Below are 27,803 nucleotides of genomic sequence, written 5' to 3'. Positions count from 1 at the left end.
TACAAATAAACTATTTCAACTTTAATTACATCATTTTAATTACAAGAGCTTTGGTAATCATACAGATAGAATTTTGGCATTTACAAAAGTCAAGGTTGTATACATGTATCAAACAGAACTTCCAAGATTAGACTTTTACCCTTGAAATTCTACAGCGGTCATCACATTCCTGTTCTCATGCTACAGAGTTTGGTGGAGTTAGCAGTTCATAGAACTGTGGAGATCTTACTGCTATGTATTTTTAATACATGCTCTCAGATGTTGAAGACCAGGACTCGAGCCATTCCTTGGGGACATTAACGTAGAGAGCTTTGTCCTTCTCTCATCTCAGTTACCACAGGGCTACTTAAAAAAAATAGAAGCATTGTGGTATAGATGTTAATATTGGTAGCAGCACAGAATTAAAGTATTACAATATGGGGAGAAAAAGGACATTTCCTATTTATCCATTTTCCTATTAGGGAGTATTTAAAAATGAAAAATCAATTGCAAGAGTGCCCTTACCAATTTCTCTCTCTTAACCTGAAAGTTTATAGCTTTGCTTTAGGAAGACTTCTATAATCATATATCATACACAAATAGTTCAAGTCTGCTTATAATACTGTCTGAAGACAGATAGTGGCAAACAGTCAGGATGGCAATCTGCCATTGATATGCATAGAAATGCAGCAACTCTGAGCACTGCTTTTGTTCACTTGCCATTTTCTCTTCTGGATTCATGTCAACCCAAAAGCAAAATCATGAATAAGGTGGCTCACTGAGACACGGAAAGTAGTCTTCAGTCTTGAAAAGGGCTGGAGGCTCATACAGGGTCTGATGTTGCCGTGAGGAAGATGATTTCTGTGATTAAGAAACATTTTATTTGATTTTTGCCTTACTTTACCAGTTATGTAATGAGCTATACTTACATAAAACATTAACCTCAAGCCTTTTGTCTCTTCATAACTGACAAGAATTCCTTCATATAAAATGCATAGTTCACATAAAAATTGCTTCCACTTTACATTGTTTCTGTTCTCAGTGTCTGGAAACAGAAACACACGCTTGCCAATCTAACTGGCTAAATTAAAGGTTGCCTTACGTTAATGAAGTCACTATAATCAAATGAAATGGGAAACTTGGTTATTTTATATTCCAGAAACATATTGCCTCTCTGACTGAGTATTTAACTTTTTGATCTAGTACATGAAATTTATTTTAAAGTATAATATGAAAGCACATAATTAAAGAAAAGAAGAAATAACCTGACTAGCAGACTAGAGCAACAATGCAACTTAAAGGTAACAAATATTTTTGAAAAATATGAACTGTAATAAAGTGATGTACTGAATGCTCCACATGTGAAGGATGAGGAGGAGACACTACTGTTCATTGACTTCCTTTACTTCCTTTAGGGCAGAAATCATATGACAGCTAGAGTTCCACTAAGCACTGAGCCAGCTCATATGTAGGCTTTGCAAAATATGATTTTTATTTTTTTTATTTTGTATAAGTTTGATAAAAATGTTTACTTTTAAGAATTTTAAAAATATTTTATCTATTTAAATTCACAGTTACATGAAATTATGGGGTTTAAGAATTTGTTTTCATCTTTTAAATTTTCAAATTGCAAGAAGTTACGAGGGATACCAGACAATAATGATGTAATGACAGCAGACACTGCTATTCAAAGAGTTAAAGCTTTATAACCATTAAAACTCAAATTGTCAACACCACATGTCAAAATATATGAAGTAAGTATCCTTAAGTCAAAGTAAGTTCTCAAGCAGTATTTTTCATATTTGCCTAAATTTAGATGACCATTGATGGAAATCTTTTGTCGGTTTGTGTGTTTACACTGAAACCAATGTTTACTGACATTTACTGATAAAAATCAAAGCATTCCAAGCCTACTCATATGGCTTCATGATTTATATTTTCCAAAGGTTAGAAGATTAAATTGTTCATTTCTTTTTCCTTTTTTTTTTTTTTTAAAAAGACCATACAATGCAAAAATGTAGTAAGTGTAATGACTTTTCAATTTGCATACTCACACACAAATATGGAGCTCTATTAAATACTGGCATTGTTAAAGTTCAAAAAGGTCGGTGCATGTATATAAGAACGATTTTCAAATACTTAACTTCTTTCTAAACCATTTTTAAATCAGTCAAAGGCAATTGTTTTTGCCAAAGATGAAGGCAAAGGCAAGACTGATGATGCTCTTTGTATACTCAGACAAATTTCCAAATGTTCTTAAAACACAGAAAACACATTTTATTTCTGCATGTTTTGGTAGCTTAAATGTAACAACCTACATAACTTCATCTTAAATAACTGAAATAAATCCAACAACTAAACCAGGGAGAATTCATTATTTCCTTAAGCTTATCCATACTATTGTTATTGCAACACTACAGAACATTTAGCAAGAATATTGATCTAAAGTGCCATTTACCACAAGCAGTTTGACAATTTACATTATTATACCTGTTGTAATCATTAAGATTTAAATTATTTTACCCTTTGCTTTCACATACTCATCACTTTCTCAATAAACTGGCCTCAGCCAGGAAGTGAACTTCATTTGGAAAATCTGAGGAAAATCCCTTCTGACACTTGGGTTATAAGAAACTTGAACAAAACTGTAAACTGAAAGTTGCTTATCGGCAGCTCACAACATATAAAGTGAAAAATGGCAGCTTGGTATCTGGCTTGCTCCTTCAACAGAAAGTCTTAGCTAAAGTTAGAAAAATATCACTTCTGTCTGAAATTGTGTGTATCTAGTAAAAAGTTAGTTAAAAGTAACATATAAGATGATTATAACTGAAAAATTCTAGAGAAGAATATCTTTCTACTTTGTGCAGTTTCCCCTGCTTCCATCAGTTTTTTCCATACAGCAACATGGGAGAAAATATTTAAAAAACATGATTAAGACCATAAAAGTTGGCAGAACTCTTGAGAAGGCACAGTATCTGAAACTACCTTTTACTCTTCTTTTACACTGAGTGTCCTGCTAAGTGAATAAGGATAATTAGTTTTGAGTCTGCTCAGTGGGCATTTCAAATTTTAGCAGTGTAAAAAAATCTGCCCCCTCAGTGACATTTGGAGGTGGGAGAACTGTATATTCTTACTCCTTGGCATGACCAGAGTCCCAATAGGAGCAGAACTTCTGGGACAGTCTTAAAAGGAGACTGTGAATACATCATTTAAGAACAGCCAAAACTTCTTTCACATCAAGGACTGGTCAAAAGGTAAAAAACAAACAAACAAAAACTCCTGGCAAGAGAAAAAAATTGCAGCCAAAGAAGTTCAGCCAAAAAGGAAAGGTTACCAGAAAGTTGTTAGGTGAAAAAAGCTAGGACAAAAGTCCTAAGATAACTAACTATACTAGTCACTCTCAAATGCTTGCTATAATATGTGAAATATTGTTTATGGCCCCAATCCTGAAAACACTTAAGTACTTGTTTAACTTTATGCATGCGGAGAACCCTATGCATGAAACTGCGTTGAGAAAAGGGATTGGTAGAAATGACGTCTCCGTACTTAAAAGATTTGGTCTCTGTTTATTGTTAGTGAAAATATACATACTCACTTTAGTCAGACATGACCTGCACAGCTATGGTAGAGAGACTTGGATTCTAGTTTAGCTTTTTCATCAACAGAATTATTAAGTTTCCACTACTGAATTTATTACTAGTGTAATAAATGTTCATCTACTGCATAATGTTCAAGCTAGAACACAACTGGACTTTCAAATCCCAGTGTGTGAGTACAATGCTGGCAGTTCAAAAATAACCACTTTTTAACCAATGAACTGTGAAACACTGATCACCACAGAGACAATCAAGCACTCCAGTGCCATTTTTACAAACTGGAACAGCACTGTCATGGTTATGAATAAAAATTTGTAACCTTAACATTGTATAATTCAGCTTTTGCATTTAATGACTTCTGTAGCAGCACACACAGAAGGGTTAAAGGCTACTTTTGTGGGAACAAGAATACAGTAGGGTCCTGGTCCGTGAGTGGGGGTTCTAGATGCTACTGCAATATAAAAAGAAAAATTGCTAAGTGGCTTAGAAACAAGCCCTGGATTGAATGAAATATTTTTCCTCTTAAAACTGCAAAGTATTTTATCACCCCCTTCTTACAAACAAGAAAAATGAGGCACTAGGAGGATAAATAACTTGCCCACAGCTGCAGAGCTAGTGTCAGAGTTGGGAACAGGTTTTCTGACCTCTACCCTCAGCGCTGTCTAAGAGACAACGCTAGCTCTCTAGCAATGCGTTCTCCTTTACCACTCTGATGCTACGGTTTGACAGCACAACTCAAGTGACTGTCATGAACTTAAAAAGTTAAAATTAATCTTTCTACCAGGTTATGTAGCCTACTTCTCATTTTTGAACACGTAATTGGCCCATTACCACAAAGGAAAAGTAATTTTATTCTCCTGTATGAAAGCCATCTAACAAGGTGCCTTGTGATCAATTTACTGTAAATCATGTGACCATGGCACCATTATTTATCTTTAAAACAACATAGGGCTCAGTGACCTTTTTCTCTTTTTAACACTTCTGATGTTCTCACATGAAGTAGCACTTTGAAAACATTCCTTTCACATTTTTAATTTGTACAGGTTCCTCCTATCTGCCTTCAGGTCAGAATTCAATGACCTTTTATGTAAGGGTTGCTCTTTTAGTGCTTGTTTTGTAGCACTTTTCATGACTCACACAAGTTCTCTTTGGAGCATGAACTCAGGCCCCTAAAAGAATTTATTCTCTTGGTTCCTCTGTTGTAAGATTATCTTTGTGGACCATACCCAGCTTGTGCCATGTGCAAAAACTTCAGATTTAAGCTCAGAGATAAATTCATAGATTAGTAGACTTTAAGGCCATAAGGGACCATCATGATCATCTAGTCTGACTTGCACATCGCAGGCCACAGAACCTCACTTACCCAACTCATGTAATAACCTCTGGCTGAGTTACTGAAGTTCTCAAATCTTGATTTAAGACTTCAAGATACATAAAATTCACCGATTACTCTAGTTCAAACCTGCAAGTGACCCATATCCCACACAGCAGAGGAAAGTTGAAAAACCTTCAGGGCCTCTGCTGGTCTGACCTCGGGGAAAATTCTTTCCTGACCCCAAATATAGTGCTCAGTTAGACCTGAGCATGTGGGTGAGACCTACCAGCCAGACACCTGGGAAAGGATTCTCTGCAGCAACTCAGAGCCCTCCCCATCTAGTGTCCCATCTCTGGTGTTAGGAGATATTTGCTGTCATAAACAGATAAGTAAGAGTTAATAGAACAGGAGTACTTCATGTCTCTTTTGACTGTAAAGGGTTAACGAGCTCAGTGAGCCTGGCTGTTACCTGACCAGAGGACCAATCAGGGGACAGGATACTTTCAAATCTTGAGGGAGGGAAGTTTGTGTGTGCGCTATTAGTTTTTGGTTGTTGTTCACTCTGGGGGCTCAGAGGGACCAGATGTGCAACCAGGTTTCTCTCCAATCTCTCCGATACAGCTCTTATAAGTTCAGAATAGTGAGTACTAGGTAGACAAGGCGAGTTAGGTTATGTTTGTTTTCTTTATTTGCAAATGTGTATTTGGCTGGAAGGAGTTCAAATTTGTATTTTGTTGAAAGGATTTTAATTTGTAGATTCATAGATTCATAGATTCTAGGGTCAGAAGGGACCAATGTGATCATCTAGTTCGACCCCCTGCACAAAGCAGACCACAGAACCCTACCCAGCCACTTCTATAACAAACCCCTAACCTATGCCTGAGTTACTGAAGTCTTCAAATTGTGGTTTGAAGACCTCAAGCTGCAGAGAATCCACCAGCAAGTGACCCATGTCCCCACGCTGCAGGGGAAGGTGAAAAACCTCCAGGGCCTCTGCCAATCTGCCCTGGAGGAAAATTCCCTCCCTACCCCAAATATGGTGATCAGCTAAACCCTGAGCATGTGGGCAAGACTCACCAGCCAGCACTCAGAAAAGAATTCTCTGCAGTAACTCAGATCCCATCCCATCCAACATCCCATCACCGACCACTGGGCATACTTATCTGGCGATAATCAAAGATCAATTGCCAAAATTAGGCTCTCCCATCATACCATCCCTTCCATAAACTTATCAAGCTTAATCTTAAAGCCAGATATGTCTTTTTGCCCCCACTACTCCCCTTGGAAGGCTGTTCCAGAACTTCACTCCCTCTAATGGTTAGAAACCTTCGTCTAATTTCAAGTCTAACTTCCTAGTGTCCAGTTTATACCCATTTGTTCTTGTATCTACATTGGTACTAAGCTTAAATAATTCCTCTCCCTCCCTAATATTAATCCCTCTGATATATTTATAAAGAGCAAGCATATCCCCCTTCAGCCTTCTTTTGGCTAGACTAAACAAGCCAAACTCTTTGAGTCTCCTTTCATATGACAGGTTTTCCATTCCTCGGATCATCCTAGTAGCCCGTCTCTGTTCCAGTTTGAATTCATCCTTCTTAAACATGGGAGACCAGAACTGCACACAGTATTCCAGGTGGGGTCTCACCAGCGCCTTATATAACGGTACTAACACCTTCTTATCTTTGCTGGAAATACCTCGCCTGATGCATCCTAAAACCGCATTAGCTTTTTTAATGGCCATATCACATTGGTGGCTCATAGTCATCCTGTGATCTACCAATACCCCAAGGTCCTTCTCCTCTGTTGCTTCCAACTGATGCGTCCTCAATCTATATCTAAAGTTCTTATTATTAATCCCTAAGTGCATGACCTTGCACTTTTCACTATTAAATTTCATCCTATTACTATTACTCCAGTTTACAAGGTCGCCCAGATCTTCCTGTATGATATCCCGGTCTTTCTCCGTGTTAGCAATACCCCCCAGCTTTGTGTCATCCGCGAACTTTATTAGCACATTCCCGCTTTTTGTGCCAAGGTCAGTAATAAAAAGGTTAAATAAGATTGGTCCCAGAACCGATCCTTGAGGAACTCCACTAGTAACCTCCTTCCAGCCTGACAGTTCACTTTTCAGTACGACCTGTTGTAGTCTCCCCTTTAACCAGTTCTTTATCCACCTTTCAATTCTCATATTGATCCCCATCTTTTCCAATTTGACTAATAATTCCGCATGTGGAATCGTGTCAAATGCCTTACCGAAATCGACGTAAATTATGTCTAACGCATTTCCTTTGTCTAAATAGTCTGTCACCTTATCAAAGAAGGAGATCAGGTTGGTTTGGCACGATCTACCTTTAGTAAAACCATGTTGTACTTTGTCCCAATTACCATTGACCTCAATGTCCTTAACTACTTTCTCCTTCAAAATTTTTTCCAAGACCTTACATACTACAGATGTCAAACTAACAGGCCTATAGTTACTTGGATCACTCTTTCTCCCTTTCTTAAAGATAGGAACTACGTTAGCAATTCTCCAGTCATACGGTACAACCCCTGAGTTTACCGATTCATTAAAAATTCTCGCTAACGGGCTTGCAATTTCATGCGCCAGTTCCTTTAATATTCTCGGATGAAGATTGTCCGGGCCCTCCGATTTTGTCCATTAAGCTGTTCAAGTATGGCTTCTATCTCAGATGTGGTAATATCCACCTCCATATCCTCATTCCCGTTTGTCATCCTTCCATTACCCCTAAGCTCCCCATTAGCCTTATTAAAGACTGAGGCAAAGTACTTATTTAGATATTGGGCCATATCTAGGTCATCCTTAACCTCCTTTCCATTCTCAGTGTGTAGCGGTCCCACTTCTTCTTTCTTTGTTTTCTTCTTATTTATATGGCTATAGAACCTTTTACGATTGGTTTTAATTCCCTTTGCAAGGGTCAACTCTACTTGGCTTTTAGCCTTTCTCACTTTATCCCTATATGTTCTGACCTCACTAAGGTAGCTTTCCTTGCTAATCCCACCCTTCTTCCACTCCTTGTAGGCTTTCTGCTTTTTCTTAATCACCTCTCTGAGATGCTTGCTCATTCAGCTTGGTCTACAACTCCTGCCTATGGTTTTTTTCCCCTTTCTTGGGATGCAGGCTTCCGATAGTTTCTGCAGCTGCGACTTAAAGTAATTCCAGGCCTCTTCCGCATTTAGTTCTTCAGTCCAATCCACTTCCCTAACTAATTTTCTTAATTCTTTAAAGTTAGCCCTTTTGAAATAAAAAACTCTAGTCCCAGATCTATTTTTGTTTATCCTTCCATCTAGTTTGAACTGAATTAGCTCATGATCACTCGAACCAAGGTTGTCCTCTACAACCATTTCTTCTATGAGGTCCTCACTGCTCACCAAAACCAAATCTAAAATGGCATCCCTTCTTGTCGGTTCTTCAACTACTTGGTGAAGGAATCCATCAGCTATCACATCCAGAAAATCTGAGCCCTACTATTCTTGCTAGCACTTGTACTCCAGTCTATATCTGGGAAGTTAAAGTCTCCCATGATCACACGTTTCCCATTAATGTTTACTTCCTTAAAAACATTAAAGAGGTCTCTATCCATATCCAAATCAGATCCCGGCGGTCTGTAGCACACCCCAAGCACTATCTCAGGGGAGGCTCTAGTAGCTTTCTTTCCCAGCGTGATTTTTGCCCAGACAGACTCTGTCTTGTCCATTCCATCACTTCTTATTTCTTTACAGTTGACCTCCTCATTGATGTACAATGCTACTCCACCACCTTTGCCTTATTTCTATCTTTCCTAAACAGCACATAGCCTTCAATACCTGTACTCCAGTCATGACTACTATTCCACCACGTTTCTGTTATCCCTATAATATCCGGTTTCACTTCCTGCACCAGTAGCTCTAGTTCCTCCATTTTGTTCCCTAGGCTCCTCGCATTAGTGTACAGACATCTTAATTTTTGCCGTTTGGCTTCACTCACATTCTGTACCCTGTTAGGCACAGACATTCTACCACCAACATCACCTGTTAGTCTGTTATCTACACTACCCTTCCTCCTTATGCCAATTCTTCTGTCCACGGCTGTATCCCCTCTTACTTTGTTTACTTCCCTCTCAAGGTTAAATTCCGGCGTGGAGATCTCCCGAACATCTCCCAACCATCTCCCCCAAATTTCTAGTTTAAAGCTCTCTTAATCAGGTCGGCGACCCTCCATCCTAGAAGTCTATTTCCCTCCTTGCTCAGGTGAAGTCCATCTCGAGAGAACAGTCTTCTGTCCGTAAATGCTTCCCAATGGCCGTACATCCCAAAGCCCTCCTTATAGCACCACTGCCTGAACCATCTGTTGATCGCCATAATCTTGTCACACCTTTGTCGCCCTTCTCTAGGAACCGGCAGAATCCCACTGAAGATCACCTGAGCCTCGATTTCCATAAGCGTCTTCCCCAGTCTGGCATAGTCTCCCTTGATACATTCCAGAGAGTATCTGGCCGTATCATTCGTTCTCACATGAAGGACAATCAACAGATTCTTCCCCGCTTCCGCTAGTATCCTTTTCAGCCTCAGGTCCACATCCTGTATCTTAGCACCCGGCATACAGCACACCCTTCTGTTCTCCCGATCAGCTCTAGTCAAAGGCCTATCTATTCTTCTCAGTAAGGAGTCTCCAATCACGTAGACCTGCCTTTTCCTGGTGACAGTGCGCTTCTCCGGTCTATCTCCCGCACCCACTGGCTGCAAGTCCTCTTGATTCCTATTCCCCCTTGCAATCCTCCTGGGGCTCATATTTGATGTTGCCTCCATTGACTCCTCCCCTCCTCTTGCAGGACTATCAGCTCTTCTCTTTTTCCTTGCCCTCTCTCCTTCAGCGACCACCTGCTGTGTCCCTTCTTCATTTTCCAACTCTGCAGACCTGTTCCTGAGTTCTATTTCTCCTTCACTGGCCCGTCTTTTCTTCTGCCTGGTTCTCTTAGTCACATGCTTCCACCGTCCACTTTCCTCCCCCAGCAGTCTCTCCTCTGAATTCTTTGGTCCTGCTTCCATCTGCACATCTGAGCTTATCCCTTCAGCGCCCTCGTGTCTGTGCTCAATCGTCTGCTCAAACCCCCTTCTGAACTCAACCAGAGTTTCCACCTGCATCTCCAGTCCTCGGATCTTCTCTTCCATCAGCTCTATCAGGTGGCACTTCATGCAGACAAAGTTCTTTTCAGGCGCCCCCTCCAGGATCATGTACATGCCGCAGCTTCCACATCCAGTCATCCTCATTGTATCTTTCACTGCTGCCTCTGTATCAGTCATGGCCTTCACACCTGAAGCGTGGTAGTCAACCCAACACAAGCCCCCAGCAGGCACCAGACCACCACCCTATCCCTTTACTTGCTTGTCGGTTCCTCTGTCTTAGTCTCCCCTGCAATCTCCCCCTGGAAACTCCCACTGAAACTCCCCCGTTTACAGCTCTGTTTGCTGGCTGCAGCTGTCTGTGCCGCTGCCTGACTGGCTGGCTACTTATATAGGACCCCTAATCAGGTAAGCCTCACTCCCTAATCAGGGCTCCGCTGCTCTCCCAGCACACTCTCCTAGCAGCCTCCACACACACACACACACAGCACAATACAATACAATCTACAAAAACCTGCTCCTCCAACAGAACTCCCACTGAAACTCCCCTGTTTACAGCTCTGTTTGCTGGCTCCTGTGCTGCTGCAGCTGTCTTGTATACTTGTATACTTAGGCTGGAGGGTATTCCCAGTGTCTATAGCTGAAAGACTCTGTAACAGATTCCATCCTGTATTTACAAAGATAATTTTTACTGTTTGTTCTTTCTTTAATTAAAAGCTTTCTTGTTTAAGAACCTGATTGTTTTTTTATTCTGGTGAGACCCCAGGGACTGGGTCTGGATCCACCAGGGAATTGGTGGGGAGAAAGCAGGGAAGGGGGAGAGAAAGGTTAATTTTCTCTCTGTGTTAGGATTACTTTCTCTCTCAGGGAGAGTCTGGGAGGGGGAAAGGTGAATTTTCCTCTCTGTTTTAAGATTCAAGGAGTTTGAATCACAGTGATCTTCCAGGGTAGCCCAGGGAGGGGAAGCCTCGGAGACGCAACGGTGGGGGAAAGGTTTACTTTCCTTGTGTTAAGATCCAGAGGGTCTGGGTCTTGGGGGTCCCCGGTCAAGGTTTTGGAGGGACCAGAGTGTACCAGGCACTGGAATTCCTGGTTGGTGGCAGCGCTACAGGTTCTAAGTTGGTAATTAAGCTTAGAGGAATTCATGCTGGTACCCCATCTTTTGGACGCTAAGGTTCAGAGTGGGGGTTTATACCATGACATTTGCCAACAGTAATCAAGGACTGGCCATGTGACTTTGTAGGCACTCTTTCCATAACTTATCAAGTTCAGTCTTGAAATGAGTTAGTTATTTTTGCCCCCACTATTCTCCTTGGAAGGCTGTTCCAGAACTTCACCGTAGCCTCATTCAAAGCCTACCATTCTCATGAGCACATTTTAAGATACACTCATCTTGACAGAAACATACTTACGTTAAGAAAGGATGGTACACTGATAGTGTGTAAGAATTTTTTAAAGGTGTTTGGAAAAGTTCCAAGGTCTGTTTCTGCCTTTGTGACCTGCTCCTCCAGTCCAGCCACATTATTTCCAACCATTTTTACGAAGGCCTAGTTGAAAACAAAACAAAGCTATATTTATTCACTTCCCAACAAGAGGTCTGAAGAGGTTCAGATTATGTAGAAACAAACATAATTGTCAGGTAACAATCCGCAAAGACGACAAAACACAGTATTTTTGCGCCATCTCCGTTGTTGAATCTGTGCCACAAATAACCCATTTGTGCAACCTTCCATATGACTGGAAACTGGTAATTTGGAAGTTGAGTAGAGTAAGACAGACCATTTTTTAAGAGAGAATATAGAAGAATATTAACATTCGGCAGGTCAATTTAATGCAGTGAGACAACACATGTACAGCTTTATTTAATTGAAAGTTTTTATAACACTTGTTTACATAAAGTGGGATTTTGTCTTGGGGAGCAGCAGTAAACAAAATGTTATCGTACTTTAATTTGTAACAAGGTCTTCAATTGTTTTGCATAGCACTTGCTCTGAAATTCCTTCCATATCCATGAATGTCTGTGGCTCTCTCAGATGTGGACAAGAATGATAACTGTCGGAAATCAAACGCTGAATGTCCCCAGCTCATTTGATGTTTAAAAAATGAGAAAAAACCCAAAGGCAAAACATTTTCAATATGTTCAGTACTTAATTAAAACTAAACACAAAAAACAACATATAAAATACTTTTTTATTAAACAAACCAATTTTAATGTTTTGATAAGAGAAGTTTATGTATCAAAACATGTTGCACATTTACAACTAAATGATTTATTAAATACAGGGATTAACTGCAGTCAGTGAATTAAACTGATTATTTCAGATCAGTCTGGGAAAACGTTCAAATAGAACTCAGTAAAAGAGACTGGAGCTTAAGTTTCTAGTGTCATTTAAGGCCATGTCTACACTAGCAAGCTTACAGCGACACATCTGCTCTCCCGTTGACACAATGAAACCACCTCAATGAGCAGCGATAGCTATGTTGGCGGGAAAAGCTCTCCCACTGACATAGTGCTGTACATACTACCACTTATGCTGGCAAAACTTATGTCGGTCAGAGGTGTGGTTTTTTTCACATCCCTGAGTGAGATACGTTTTGCTGACATAAGTGGTAGTGTAGACATGGCCTAAGTCTCTTGTAAAATCTGACTTGGTCTACACTACAAACTTATGTTGGTATAACTATGTTGCTCAGGTATCACACTCCTGAGTGACGTAGTGATACCAACGTAACCCCAAGCATAGGCAGCGCTATGTCAACAGAAGGGCTTCTCCTGGGAGGTGCTGTAGCTGTGCTGAAGGGAGAAGCTCTCCTGTTGGTGAAGGTAGTGTTTTCACTTAGCCCTACAGCAGTGTAGCTGCAGTGCTGAGAGTGTAGACAAGCCCTGAGACAGTCTCTTAAGTTACTGAGGCTCACCTACTGTGCCATGTTTATAAAGCTTGACCTCAAACGTTAGATTTCCCCCCTGCGATTCTTTCTTTATAGCAGCCTTTAATTCAAAGTTTTTGATAGAGGCTCACGGACTCAGCATATTTATTTTTTATTTAACCATTTTAAAAGACTATAAGTTTAAGCCTTCACATATTTTAATAAATTCAGATTTCATTTTAAACAGGTTTATTTTTAGAATGATACACTTATTATAACATAATGAACAAAACAAAATAAAGTCCATTTTAAAAAAATCTAATTTTTATCCACCCTGATTAAAACTGCACGTCTAGTTAACTTTCCCCCACACATCCCATCGCTTTAATTCTGTTAATAGTACTCTAGTCTATTCTACCTTTCAGTCACCATGCTGTGGCATTCACTTGTCGGGGGTTGGGGCTTGTTTTACAAAGCAAGGTTTTCAGGCTTAAAAGCAGGGGACAGGGCAAAGTCTTTGCTGTCAATTTCACAGACAAGGACATAGAGGCCCAGAGATTCACTTGTTGCCTAAGTGTTGAATACACACCAGGAAATTAATAATTGTGCGCACTTCCAGGGCACCATGTGAAATGAACAGAGGTTGCAGCATTCTGTTCCTTCAGGCCATTGCCATCTTGGATTTTATATTAATATAGTAACTGATTAAAGTCAAAGATATTCTGAAACAAATGTGTATGTACCCCATCAACTCCCCATTCATCTTCAGTTTAGAATCGTCTTTTTGGGTTTTAAAACAAGTTCACTGACTTTCAGTTTTCTTCACAATCCTACCCTCCTCTTCCCCCTTTCTCTGCACTGATCTCTCAATGAACGCCTGTCCCTCCACAGTGAGGTATAAGAGCTTTCTAATCCACAGCTCCTAGTATCTGAAACTCTTCCTGGATCTCTATTTCAAAATCATTTCAGATCTTAGCTGTTAATATTTTTCTTCATTGCCTAGGTGGGGTAACATTTTCAAAAGCATCTAAGTAATTTAAGTGCTTTTGTACCATTGACGTCCACTGAGATTTAGGCACCTAAGTGCCTAAATCACTTTTGAGAATAGAATTTAGGAGCCTAGGTCATGTTGGTGCTTTTGCAAATGTTATCTTGGATCTCAATTTTCCTCTCATTCTACTGTTTAACTCTGAATTGTTTTGGGAGACACTCTGTATGAAAGACACTATCAAAAAGTGTTAAGTTGTACTACTGACTTGAGAAAGCAGGAAAGCTAGCTGTCTTGTTCCAAGCACTGAGCGCCAACATAAATGAAGATACTGTTCAAGAAACCTGGTGCTTTCAGAAAATTACAAAAAAAAAAATCTATTAGTTCCCCACATTAAACCTGTATTAAGATTTGGATGTTAGTTACCTTTTATAGTTTAGTTCGCAAAATTTCTCATTCTCTGAGATAAAACATTAAGTAAAATAAGTTATAATACTGTACAGAATACATGTACAATTCTCAGATGCACTGTACTGGAATACTAATGTGATGAACCATATAGATGGATGGTGCACTGATTTATAGCAGTGAACTGTTTTTTGTTCCATTTATTTTAATACTGACTTATTGAATGCATTGAGACACATACACATAAACTCAAACAAATTTTGAATTAAAGTTATGAGAACTTCCATTACAGATGTTTTTATTATCTACCCTGCACCAAGCATCATGTAGAATGTCTTTCTAAATGAGGCTGAGGACTGCTGCTACTAACCTTGTAATATAAGAGAAAGGCATTTTGTAGATGGGGTGATGTGTGTGGAAAAGGCAAATTGGAAAAAAGCAGAGATAACAGTAGTTCTAAAGTTGGCCCACATGAATCTCAGTGATAAGGCTAGTGCAGATGCCAAACTTAGGGGCAAAATATCAGTTTGGTTATTCACTAGAGTAGCAAACCAACTAACCAAAAATCCTAAATAAGACAAAAAGCACACAAGTATTTGAGGAAGTACAGAAGAGCTACGTTAAAAAACTTCCATGAGGTAAGTGGAAACACCTTAGCTCCTCTATATTTCCACTTGCTATTAGCATTGTACTTGTCATTAGTGTGCTAAGAAAATAAGACAATTGGTACCATTTTTGTTGGTCACAAGAAGTTGCGTACGCACTTCCTGTAGAGCTCTGGCATCCAGCCAACAGCAACAGTTAAACATTTGTGACTGACACGTGCAGCCAATTAATAATGTAATATTGGGTTCCCACGTCATTACACGTACTAGATCACATCTTGTGTGCGAAAACACTAGTTCACACTTTGAAGCAAAAAGACACCTTGAGAAACTGGAAAGACAAAAAAAAAATGTTTGCTACATTCAGCATAGAAATGTTTTTGAAGCATCTGAAAGGGGTCTGCAATTCTAAGGAAAAACATTAAAATATGCAATTGTACTGTCCCCTTGAGAAAAGGAATGCAAATAACTGACATCAAAATACATACCTCTAGTTTGTCAATCTTTCTATATATGTGTCTCATTTCTGTAGCTTTTGTGTGAATCTGAGGTACCCTTTCATTGACTACTTGAGAAGACTCACTTCGAATCTAAATACAATCCAAACAAATTACATCACATTGAGTGAACACTACAGTGACTAAATCTGACAATAACTTTGGTATATTCTAATACTAAAGTTAGTGGACATCTAGTTAAAGCCACTGGATCTTGAAGGCTGTAAACAAACCAGTGCTGGTACTGTGTCTGTTAACATATGCAAGCATATGCTGGTCTCATTTCTTAATTATTTCCAAATGGCACAGAGGACTGCCTCTAATTTAAAACAGAAGCCAAAACGTAATAACCAATAATAAAACAATAAATCTTTGCACTTTCAACTCTTTTCATTCGAAGATCACAAAACACTTTACAAAGGTTAATATTATCCCCATTTGACAGATGGGAAAACGGAGACACTGAAAAGTTAAAGACACCAACTCAAGATCACAAAGAACCACTGCATGTCAAGAGCATGAGGTTCAAGTGCAATTGTTATCATAGTTTCAAGAGATTTCCACCCATTTAAAGTTTTTCTAAGGGGCCCATGACTGTAGTATGATTTCTGCCATTCAGATAAAGGAAAACCTATTTTATTAAAAAGTTTTTTTGTCTTCTTTCTGTCCCTTCTCTGACTTGCTCCTTTCTCTTTCCCTTAAGCTCAATAACCAAACAACATCTTTCCCAAACAACTGAATATGCCAAGCTGCATCAAGATTTTTTTTTATATGTATACTGGAGCAACATCTTATTGCAGTTAACTTTTCTTGGAGAAGTATATAGACAGGAAACATATTTCGCATATGTGTGGTTTTGCTCTGTGATATTACAAGAGCAATACCAAAATGTGGAAAATAGCTACATCACATTGGGCGTATGAGGCTACATTACTTGTACGGCACTTTTAATCAGAAGAAGGTGCTATGCAATCTGATGTCTCTCTTCTGTGGCACAACACTGAGGGTGGTTAAGAGATATCTTTAGATATTCTTTCTGTCCATGGCAGATAAGCTGCTATTACTCACTGCACGTGGTTCTCTTTTTTTGGCATTTGGTTTTATGAGTGAGGAATTTAATTCTGAAGTTGTCTTATGTCAGAGATTCCCTAACTTTTTATGCTGCACCCCCTCTCGAGAGATTCATGTCCCATGCATGCCCCCCGCAGCACAGGGAAAGCTGGTGCCGAGTTTGGAGCTAGGGGGTGGAATCCCCACATAAACAATGAATACTGGAAGGACGCTCACACACTCTGTGTGAATCCCAGCTGCCTGGAGCGACAACTTGTGTGCGCGCATAGTGGCTCCGCTCTCTCCTTTCACATACGTCCATGTGCTGGGTGTGAGGCCTTTGCTGTGGGGCCAGAACACCTGTGCAGCGCTGCCACAATGTTGATTCCTAATTCAGCCATGGTGGGAAGGGAGGATTGTGAGAGACAGAAAGAGGGGGAAAGGGAGTGAGTTCTTACGAGGCTGTGTGGTTTCTGTGGGAATCGGCTGGCAGCAGGATTACGGCACAGCATGGCTAATGCTAACGGGGATCCTAGGGGTAGGGATTCTGGGATCAGCCTCATACCCACAATGCCCCAGGGCACACAGGGTGGAGCTGGGCACCCCAAGGAATCGGACTAGCACACACTGGCTACCCTGAAGAAACAAGAAAAAAATTCTTAACTGGTCAGGGCCTCATGCACACCTGCTAATGCGGGAGGGAGGGGAGCAGGGAAAGGATGGATGGTATGCCCCAGAATTTGAAAAACAATCAATCAATCTCTTTTACGTTTTTGGCATACACTATCACTCCACGTAAGTATGATCCTTATTATTTATATATGGATACTTGACAATATCCAGTTAGCAATTCTGCAATTTTTTTATTGTTACATATTTAAAATTTTGCATCTTGCTATTTTATTAATAAAATAAATTAATTAATAACAACAAGCAGGTTGCAAAAAAGTACTGCAAGTCTGTTTCAATACTGTAAGCACACAATACAATCTTATAGTCCGAAATGAACTCTGCATCTCTTAGAAACCACTAAAAATTCAGTAATGGCTATTAGTGAAGATGGTTTGGGGGAAACCCTAAACTTCTGACTTCCAGGAGCAAAGAGGAGAAGACAGGAGGGAATCACTCCACAATTGTTCTCTTCTGTACACTCTCCCTAAAGTTCTGGTATGGGGCACCATCAGCAATAGGATACTGGGCAAGATGGACCATGGTCTGACTCGGTAGGGCTGACTCTTAATGATTTATTATGATAATTGAAATTATGAACAAGATGAAGTCTGGAGATTCAAGAGTGACTGAAGTCAAATAGGAACATAAAACAATATGGTACTGTTAATTAAAGAACATCACCAGGTTAATAAGTGATAACCTAGTTCTCCTTTATTTATCACAAAAAACAGTCTTAGATCATCAGCCTGTCAAAATTCTACTTGCCCCAAAAGATTTTTTTTCCTGGACAGGCAAACAAAATATTTTTCTTTGCAATTATTATATTAAAGGTGGATTACTATCTTGTTGTGCCTCAGCAGATTAATTTTCATTAACATTTTTCAAGGCAATCTTATATTATTAGAACTGAAAGAATTAAGAATAAAATCTAATTAACTTTTCAATATTTATGCTCTTTCCTATTGGCTTCTTTCTCAATGAAAACATCTCATTTTTGTCAACGGCCAAACAGCAGTGAATTTCATGTTTTGGTTTTCATGCACCAGCCTAATACTGTAACATTTAGGTTGCAAAGACTGCATGGGGCATGTTGGCTTTTATAAATGTCTATCCCAGGGGTGGGCAAACTATGGCCCGCGGGCTGGATCTGGCCAATGGGATTTCCGTGGGCCCTGCGCCACTCCTGGAAGTAGACAGCACCACATCCCTGTGGTCCCTGGGGGAGAAAAAGGAGGGTGGGAGGACAGAGGGCTCCATGTGCTGCCCTCGCCTGCAGGCACCGCCATCTGAGCTCCCATTGGCCGGGAACAGGAAACCACGGCCAATGGGAGCTTCGGGGGAGGTACCCACAGGCGAGGGCAGTGTGTGGAGCCCTCTGCCCCGCCTCCCCCGGGGGCCACAGGGACATGGTGCCGGCTGCTTCTGGGAGCGGAGCAGGGCCAGAGCAGGCAGGGAGCCTGCACCCCAACCCTCTGCCCTGAGCCCCCTCGCATACCCCATACCCCTCCTGTGCCCCAACCCCCTGCCCCAGCCCTACATTCATGGCCCTGCCTGCAATTTCCCCATCCAGATGCGGCCCTCGGGCCAAAAAGTTTGCCCACCCCTGATCTACCTGCTAGAATTCAAAGAAACATGTCTATTAGTTTTAGGGGTTGAAAAACTTATTCTTATTAAATTTATGGGCCAAATATGACTTAGAAGTGTCCCTTCAAATATTTATCATTGTATTGGCTAATACACTTTCATAAAGGAGACTTGAGATACATGCTCAGATATACATTAGCAGTTACATGTGTGCAAACATCTCATCACTTTAGGCAAACTGGATAATTTTTGGGTAAGCAAGCATGGTAACTGTTTGCACACATAGACCTCTACTTAAAAAAAAAAAAGTGACCTTTAATGTTAATCATATGCTGGTTATTCCCAGGAAGGGAAAAACAAAACAAAACAACCACCCCAAGCCACTCAACTTTTTCAGCGTGCCCTCCCTCCTCAATTGGCAGTACCCACATGGAAGTTATAGAGATCAATACATACCATGTCTAACATCCCTACAAATTCATCAACCCTGGTCAGCAAATCTTCTAGACTCTTGTCTAAACTTTCTATCTGTAAAAAATACATTCAGGTAATGAAAAATACACTATAGCACAGCAGTTCTCAAACTCTGGGTCGGGACCCTGAAGTGGCTTAGACTTGCTGGGGCCCAAAGCTTCAGCCTTGGGCAGTGGGGCTCAGGTTACAGGCCTCCTGCCTGGGGCAGTGAGGCTTGGGCTTTGGCCCCCTCTCCTGGGGTTATGTAGTAATTTTTGTTGTCAGAAGGGGGTTGCAGTGCAATGAAGTTTGAGAACCCTGCTACAGCAGATCACAACAACCAAAAATACATCGCAGTGAAACTCCAATATTTTGCCATTTCTTAGCAACTACCTCTACACACAAATGACTAGTCACAAGTTCTGTATGTTAGATCTATTCATGCATATAGTATATGTCAGTATAATTATAGTTACCTCTTATAGGAGGAATAGCTTACTGATAAAATCACCTTGAAATCTAGTCAGTTTTTAAAACTGAGTAAAGAGTAATGTCCCAAAATAATAATAATAAAAAAATTCACATTTTTGCTGGTATTTTAAATGTTCTTCCTTCCCCTGCTGCTATGTGAAACCCCAACACAGAGAAAACTGACTAACAATTTGGGAGAAACAGTAAAATTGGTGAGACTAAATGTAATCAAATAACAGAGTGACAACAGAGAAATAACATTTTCTTCTCTAATCTCTTGGTTACTGTACTCCTGGGGGAAATTCTGCACCACTGCATGTCTGCAGAATTCACGTCCCCCCCAGATTTCTTTGTTTTCCTGCAGAAATTCTGACAGGAAAGCAAAGTGACGCGCAAGAGTGGCCACGTGCTCTTCCCCAGCAGTGCGGGTGTGTTATTTTGGGTGCCTAGAGCAAATGGTGGAGTGAAAATCACTATGGGGGGAGGGGATGCTTGTGATTCCTACCCTGCACTGGGTTGGCCAGAACAGGTCCTGCTCTTCCCTTGCAAGGAACGGCCAGCTTTGGGTCAGGCCCACCCCAAGAAACCTCCTCAGCTCCAGGAATGTCTGCATCCCCCGCTCCTGCTTGCCTGTCTGCCCAATCCCCTTGCATCGGGGTCCCTCCCATACCCAGACACCTCACTGAGCCTTGCTCAGAACCCCCCACCAAGACCCCTGCATCCCCCACCCCACCAAGCCTCTCACATCTGGACTCCTACACCACTGAACCCCAACCAGCTGCATCTGGACCCACACTCCATCAAGCCCCACTCCCATAGCACTCATCCCCCCTGCTGAGCCCATCCCCCCCACACTCAGACTCCTCCCCACTGAGCCCCAACCTTCTTCACCTGGATGCCCCTGCAGAGTTCCATTGTCCCTACACCTGGAATTCCCCAACAAGCCCTCCATGCACCCAGACCCCTTCCTTATACTTAGACCCCCCACCCCCAAGCCACCCACATCCAGAATGCTCCAATAAGAACCCTCTCCCCCCCAACCTGGATTCCCTCACAATAAGTTCTTCCACACTTGCATCAAAATGGGTTGAGCCTGCTTGCCCACACCTGGTGCGGAGGGGCAGGGTCCCAGGGTATTTCTGGGACAGGCCCAGCCCTTGCACTGTGTCAGGACAGGGTGCAGCCTTACCACGGAGTCCATGTCCAGGGGTTGGGGGGAGGACGGGGGCTCCAGGGTAAGTTCCCACCTCTGTGCAACCAGTGGCCTGTGCTCCTCACTGCCATTCTGGAGCCTTCACATTTATTTACTGACAAATAACATTTGCAGAATATTAAAATACTGTGCTCAGAATGTTTTGGCCCAGAATTCCCTCAGGAGCATTACAGAGATCTGAAACACTGGTTGTGACACTAGCAATGTAAAGGTCTCTTGACAGTGACAGATGAAATGTGCTGCTGTACCTTCAAGGCCAGTGCTTGTTGGTTCCTAACATAGATTGTGAGTTTAAACTCTCTGTGAGACCGAGGCCCCATCTTTACATGTACTTTCTATAAACAGCAGAACTTCAAATGTACAAACACTAACGTTACAAATGACCAGTTATACAAACCAGTCTATGGAAGAACACAAATAATCACGTAATGAACGTGAGCTGATGAAAAACAAGTCAACATCCCTTGACATTCTGATGCCTTCAAGGCACTGACAGTCCCTCCCCGGCTGTGCTTTGAGGGGCAGTGAAAGCAACACCCTGCACTGGCAACCCCTGCACCCAACCTACGGTGATTCTGAAAAGTCCAATTCTAGGAATTTCTTTATTTTATGAACTCAAGCTCCCAAATAGCTCTCAAAATAGCGGGTCTGCGGTACTTTTCATGGGCGTGCAGCGCCCAGCACAACGGGCCCATCAGTAAGTAACCGCTGGCTTTAGAGTTTCTATCTAAATTTTGGTTTCCATCAACCCCCCCCCCCAAAGGTCTTATTTTCCAGTTGAAACCCGCCCCGGACGGGCCCAGCTTCAGCCGAAATCCATGTTTTCCCCGCAAAATAAACAAAGACTGTGTGTGTGTGTGTGTGTGTGTGTGTGTGTGTGTGTGTGTGTGTGTTGTGTGTGTGTGTGTGTGTGTGTGTGTGTGTGGTGTGTGTGTGTGTGTGTGTGTGTGTGTGTGTGTGTGTGTGTGTGTGTGTGTGTGTGTGTGTGTGTGTGTGTGTGTGTGTGTGTGTGTGTGTGTAACCCAGGATGTGAGTTTTCAAGACCTGAGACATTCCCCTCCCCCCGTTAAACTTCTGCTGCTGGCGCAGGCACCAGCGGGCGGTCAAACCCCGGGGCACAGGGGCGAGTCGGGGGGGCCTGGCCGGGGGCAGCAGAGGACGAACGGACGCCTCGGAGTGGGGGCGGGGCGCCCAGTCCGGGTTCCGGCCTAGGCCCCCGGCCCGCACGCGGGTGTCAGCTCCCCGCCCCCGCGCGGCCCCGGCACGGGAGCGCGCAGGGGACAACCCGCCCCGCCCCCTCTCACCTGCGCGCAGAAATCGAGCCCGGCCGGGAGCAGGTAGGCGGAGTAGGCGGCGGCGGCGCGGCTGAGCAGCAGCTCCGGGGGGTCGCCGCCCTCCTCCCCGATGCCCGACGCGCTGCTGGGGCTCTGCGAGACGTTACCGCTGTCCCCGCTGAGCCAAGCGCCCGGCGCCTCCGCCGCCTCCTCCATCCTGCCCCGCCCGTCCGCGGACGCCACTGCTCACGTGCGGAGCGGACGGGGTCGCAAACGGCCTCCCAACCGCAAACCCGGCAGCGTCAAGCGAGGGGAGCAGTCTGCGCAGGCGGCTTAGGCGTGGGCGGGGCGGTGAGAGCAGCGGGGGGCGGGGTGGGAAGGAAGCCACGTGACTAGCGCCTGGCTGCTGGTGGGAGCTCTGGCTGCGGCGGAGCGTGGGCAGGTCGTGGCCGTTCCCTGCCGCGCGCAGAGCAAACGGGGGCAGCCGTGCAGGAGGTGGGAGCACCTGCCTCTGCCCCATTGCCCGAGGCCTCTGCTGCCTCAGGCTAGTTGCTTTGTTTTTAAAGGGGTCGGACAGGGAGGGTGTGGCAGCCACTGCCGGTTTTCCTCCTCCCAGGGCTCTGGGGAAGCGCTTTGAGCCACTAGAACAGGTCACGGGCAGACTTGGCCCGAGGGGAAATTGTGTGGCAGGCCATGAATGCTCACAAAATTGGGGTTGGGGGTGCAGGCTCTGGGGTGGGGCTGGGGCTGGGGATGAGTTTTTGGGGGGGAAGAAGGTGCTCTGGGCTGGACCAAGGGGTTTGGCAGATGGAAGGGGGTCAGAGGTGCAGCTTCTGGCTGGGGGGGGTGTGTGTGGACTCTGGGGTGGGGCAGGAGCTAAGCGGTTTGGGGTGCAGGAGGGTGCTCTGGGTTTGGAGATTGGGAAGGGGATCTGGGTTGGGGGAGGAGGTTTGGGCCTGAGGAGAGGCTCAGGGGGTGCAGGCTCCAAACGGTGCTTACCTCAAGTGACTCCCAGAAGTGGTGGCATGTCCCTTCTCTGGTTCCTATGCGGAGGCACCACTAGGTGGTTGTGCATACTGCCCCATCCACAGGCACCGCCCCTGCAGCTCCCGTTGGAGCATGTAGGAGCCAGAACAGGGCCATGCCACAGTTTCCGGGAGCCGTGCAACTCGGCTCCTGATCCAGTGCCCTGTCGGGAGTGAGGCCAAGCCGCATGGTGTGGCCTGTGGGCCATAGTTTGGCCACACCTGCACTAGAGCTAGCCACGCACGCAGGAGAACTGCCCCATTAGACTATAAGCCAGTGGTCCCTAACCTTTTTATGGCCAGTAGCATATTCATGTTTTCAGAAGTGGCGGGTGCCAACAATTTTTCAAGGCTTATTTTGTATTTGTACATTAAATAATATGAAAAACATCATGTTTAATATTACATAATATATGAATCCAGAGAGAAGCCATGAGGACAGAGAACACTGGCGCCCGCAGCCCCGGAGTTCTCTGTCCTTGTCAGGCATGGGGTCATGGCTTCTCTCCCCTGCTGGGCACTAGGCAGGCGCACATAAGTGCCCCGGGCAGTGCCTGGGTGCCCGTGGGCACCGGGTTGGGGACCACTGCTATAAGCATTTCAGCCTTTAGCTCATGGACATGTTACCTAGCTAGATGAGCTGGAAGAAAAAGAACAAGTAGCAGTGAGGAATTGCCATGCCACCTCAGGCCAGTGAGCTCCCTAACAGTCATAGCACGTGCATGGGAGACAATACTACAGTAGCCCTTTCCAGCCTACATGAAAGTTTAAACCTGGTCTTTGCCACAAAGTTAGGTGCACCTGAGCTGACTTGCATTGAAGGAATCGCACAACAGTGTATTCTAAAATTTGCCTCTCAGCAAGGGAAGCACCTCTCCCTGCCATCTAGAGCCTTCATTGATCTACTTAGCTTGACAATGGGAATGTGTAGACCTTGTGTGACTTGTATTAAGCCTAATGGTCATCCACCAGCTGCTCTACCAGAATTCCTCTGACCTTGGGACAATAGCTGCAGTCAATTTTGGACTCCACAAGCCAGACATCAGAGGCCCCAAAAGCGCACCCCTTTAGAGACACCTATGTATCTTTCAAATGGCTTTTCCTGATTGTTCATCATGACAAGCACACATCACCTCACATTTGTTGTTTGCATCTGACCGTTTGAACATGCTAGCCTCATGAACCCACAGCTACCAGAAACCCTCCTGGCTGGGACAGGCAAGCAGTATTGGCTCTCCTGGGCCTGTATGTAAAAGAGACTGCAAGGACAGCCACAGAAACATCAACCGCTAGAAGCAGATTGCCTGGGGAAGTTCTGGCAAAGGTGTATGAGAGGGACCAGCCGCAGTGCTGTATGAAGTCAAAGGAACTATGTCAGGCATATGAGAATGTGAGGAAGGAAAACAAGAAATGTGATGCTGCCCTGCTTCTTTTACAATGAATTGCATGCTATACAGGGCAGGTATCCCACCAGCACCCTGCTTTGCTGAAACCTGAGGCAGAGACTCCTGCCATAAAGAGCAAGAGGGGGAAGTGGAGGCGTGATGTAGCAGAGGATTCAAAACATGCCATGAGCCAGGAGCTGTTTGAAACTTCCCTGGGTCATCTCAAGTTCACCTGGCACATGTAGATAAGCCCACTGGTGAAGGAGAAGCAAACTCAGGTAAGTTTGTATGGGAATTATTCTTTATACTAATTTCCCCATTTTTGTTCCCTGAAAACTTATCTCCCACCACAAGGGTGCTGGAGCCATCCCAAAAGTCTGTGTGCGGGGGGAGGCTGGGGAGCCCACCCCCCCCACACATCCAGGTTGGGGCCAAAAAACAGCCCCCTGCCCATGTCCCCTCCTCACCCCCCGGGCTCCCGTCCCAGGGCAGCTGGAGGGACCCAAGCTCCCCATAGCTGCTCGCGCAGCTCTCCAACACTCTGCAGAGTAGAGGGGGCCTCAGAGTCTGTGACGAAGTGGGGATTTTCCTTTGTTATGTTGTATGTCAGCCTATGTGAGTCTTACTATTGAACCTAAGTGAGTTTTACTGTTTTGCATTAATACTGTGTGTGCCTCAGTTTCCCTGTGTGCTGCACTAATACCTCAGTGGTGGGAATGGCTGAGACCTCTGGGGCAGGTGAAGCTGCTCCAGCTCTCTGCATGTATGCTATGACCGGTGCCCTTCATAACCTGAGACCCAGGAGGGGGATGCAACCCGGTGACTCTTTGCCTGGGAAGCAAGACAAAGCAATGGGGGTGTCTGAGGTCAGGTTGCTGGAAGCTGGCAGTCTGCCATGGGGCACTGGAAGAGGGGGAATCCAGGGCGTCTGCCTCAGGACTCCTCAGGATGGACTTGGCTGAAAGTCACTGATTTCTGTGCTAACAAGTTCTGTTCTACGCAGTGTTCCTGTTGAATCATAGAATATCAGGGTTGGAAAGGACCTCAGGAAGTCATCTAGTCCAACCTCCTGCTCAAAGCAAGACCAATCCCCAACTAAATCATCCCAGTCAGGGCTTTGTCAAGCCAGGCCTTAAAAACCTCTAAGGAAGAAGATTCTACCACCTCCCTAGGTAACCCATTCCAGTGCTTGACCACCCTCCTAGTGAAAAGGTTTTTCCTAATATCCAACCTATACCTCCCCCACTGCAACTTGAGGCCATTACTCCTTGTTCTGTCATCTGCTACCACTGAGAACAGTCTAGATCCATCCCCTTTGGAACCTCCTTTCATGTAGTTGAAAGCAGCTATCAAATCCTCCTTCATTCTTCTCTTCTGCAGACTAAACAATCAAAGTTCCCTCAGCCTCTCCTCATAAGTCATGTGCTCCCACCCCCTAATCATTTTTGTTGCCTTCCGCAGGACTCTTTCCAGTTTTTCCACATCCTTCTTGTAGCGTAGGGCCCAAAACTGGACACAGTACTCCAGCTGAGGCCTCACCAATGTTGAATAGAGGGGAATGATCATGTCCCTCGATCTGCTGGCAATGCCCCCCTACTTATACATCCCAAAATGTCGTTAGCCTTGTTGGCAACAAGGGCACACTGTCGACTCATATCCAGCTTCTTGTCCACTGTAACCCCAGGTCCTTTTCTGCAGAACTGCTGCCTAGCCATTCAGTCCCTAGTCTGTAGCAGTGCATGGGATTCTTCCGTCCTAAGTGCAGGACTCTGCAGTTGTCCTTGTTGAACCTCATCTGATTTCTTTTGGCTCAATCCTCTAATTTGTCTAGGTCCCTCTGTATCCTGTCCCTACCCTCTAGTGTATCTACCACTCTTCCCAGTTTAGTGTCATCTGCAAACTTGCTGAGGGTGCAGACCACGTCATCCTCCAGATCATTGATGAAGATATTGGGGCACTCTTCTTGATAAATAATAAACCTTCTGTTTTATCAGCTGGCTGAGAGTCATGTCTGACTGCGGAGTTGGGGTGCAGGGCCCTCTGGCTCCCCAGGAGCCCCTCCTGGGTGGACTTGGTGCAGGAAGCACACAGTGTGGAAGAGTAGGCTGAATTTTCCGAGGTCAGTTCGAGGAAGGTCGAAGCTGTTTAAGCTTCTTGCCCTGGTGATAGTATGCTCAGCAAGAGGAGGCATGCTTCCCCAGAGTCCTGACTGGCTTCATATGGAATAGTTCCAGAGCATTGCCTGGTTACTTCATGACAACTGGTGGTAGGGGTGGGATAAACTGCACCCCAGGGACAAAGCATCCTGTAAGTGACTAGGAAGCAGTAGAACAAAGGGGGGATTGCCGAGAGACAGACGTGCTGAAGGCTCAGAGAGGTGCGGTCCCAGGAGGCAAAGGAGCCTACGGCTTAACCCCAAGAGGGAGTGGACCCCCAAGAAGGGCTGTCACACTGAAGAGGTTCCTCCCAGGGACCATGGGGAGCTGAGAGAGCACAGGCCTGGGAGTCTGTGACCACTTGGGAACAGTATGGAGATGTTCATTGTAGAAGGACATTGTAGAGTTGTGAAGAGAGAGAGGGAGATGTGTATTGTAAAGTTCACTAAGGCACAGCTGATTGCTCAGTTGGAAGAGGAAGATCACTCTAAGGAGCTGGTTCCTGACCCAGCTGGGGGCGCGAGAGAAGCTGGGAACAGCAGGCAGCCCCCGGGGCCTACATCCATTCCTAAACCAACTGGGGCCACAGGAGTGGCTGGGAGCAGTCGGGCATCCTAGAGACCCATGTCCGTGACCTTCAGGGGGTCTCCACCGGGTTCCCCATTGGTGGATCTGAGATGGATGGAACTGGAACTGAGATTGAAGGAGTCAGAGTGTCACAAACCAATGGCCCCCTCCCTCAGGTCCCCTGGGGAGGCAGATCAGCATTGTATGTTGCTAACGCTGGTGCAAGCATTGCAAGGCATTTTGGGAAGGGTTAAAGGTATGAGTGTGTAGTGGAAGATTCCTTTGCAGGTTGTGAGAGGCCAAAGAGGGGGGAGAGGAAAAGAGCAGAGAACGGGTTAACTCAACACTTCAGCTAGCTCAGTCTGAAGATAAGATGCTGGCCCCTGTCCAAGGTCACGGCGAGAAGTCTACAGCTGTATTCACATCTTACCCAACCCCTAGCCAGCCATGAGGAAAGGAGGACTAAGCTGAGCAGGACTGTGAAGAGTGCAATACCAAGCGAGACGGCGAAGGCCAATGTGGGGGGACAACAAGACTGCATGTCCCTGAAGCTGGTATGTTTTAGGAAAGCTGAGA

At 44.2% G+C, this 27,803-nt stretch overlaps 1 protein-coding gene across 3 annotated transcripts; it reads right to left on the bottom strand.

The window, feature by feature from the left end:
* On the bottom strand, positions 1-22,400 carry BLOC1S4 (biogenesis of lysosomal organelles complex 1 subunit 4). 3 transcript variants are annotated; one of them, XM_050941875.1, is made up of 5 exons: positions 22,125-22,398; positions 19,140-19,211; positions 15,369-15,470; positions 11,424-11,558; positions 1-840 (listed from the first exon to the last, which is right to left on the bottom strand). In XM_050941875.1, exons 1-5 carry the CDS (start codon positions 22,308-22,310, stop codon positions 739-741), a joined length of 597 nt encoding a protein of 198 aa, XP_050797832.1. In that variant the 5' UTR covers positions 22,311-22,398; the 3' UTR covers positions 1-738. The 3 variants fall into 3 exon arrangements, with proteins under 3 accessions (XP_050797832.1, XP_050797834.1, XP_050797833.1); XM_050941877.1 differs by lacking the exon at positions 15,369-15,470 and having other exon boundaries at positions 22,125-22,400; XM_050941876.1 differs by lacking the exon at positions 19,140-19,211.
* Positions 22,401-27,803: the final 5,403 nt, after the last annotated feature.

Source organism: Gopherus flavomarginatus, chromosome 2, assembly GCF_025201925.1.
Source record: "Gopherus flavomarginatus isolate rGopFla2 chromosome 2, rGopFla2.mat.asm, whole genome shotgun sequence".
NCBI lineage: Eukaryota > Metazoa > Chordata > Testudines > Testudinidae > Gopherus > Gopherus flavomarginatus.
This window is presented reverse-complemented; position numbering and strand designations above follow the sequence as displayed.

What these genes read in the sequence shown, in the direction of transcription:
- BLOC1S4 (XM_050941875.1), bottom strand. Translation starts at nt 22,310, where the DNA reads ATGGAGGAGGCGGCGGAGGCGCCGGGCGCTTGGCTCAGCGGGGACAGC. An exon ending in TTGTAGGGATGTTAGACATG is followed by an intron (nt 15,471 to 19,139) that starts GTATGTATTGAT and finishes GATTGTATTTAG; the next exon opens with ATTCGAAGTGAGTCTTCTCA. An exon ending in GTGTACCATCCTTTCTTAAC is followed by an intron (nt 841 to 11,423) that starts GTAAGTATGTTT and finishes TCTTAATCACAG; the next exon opens with AAATCATCTTCCTCACGGCA.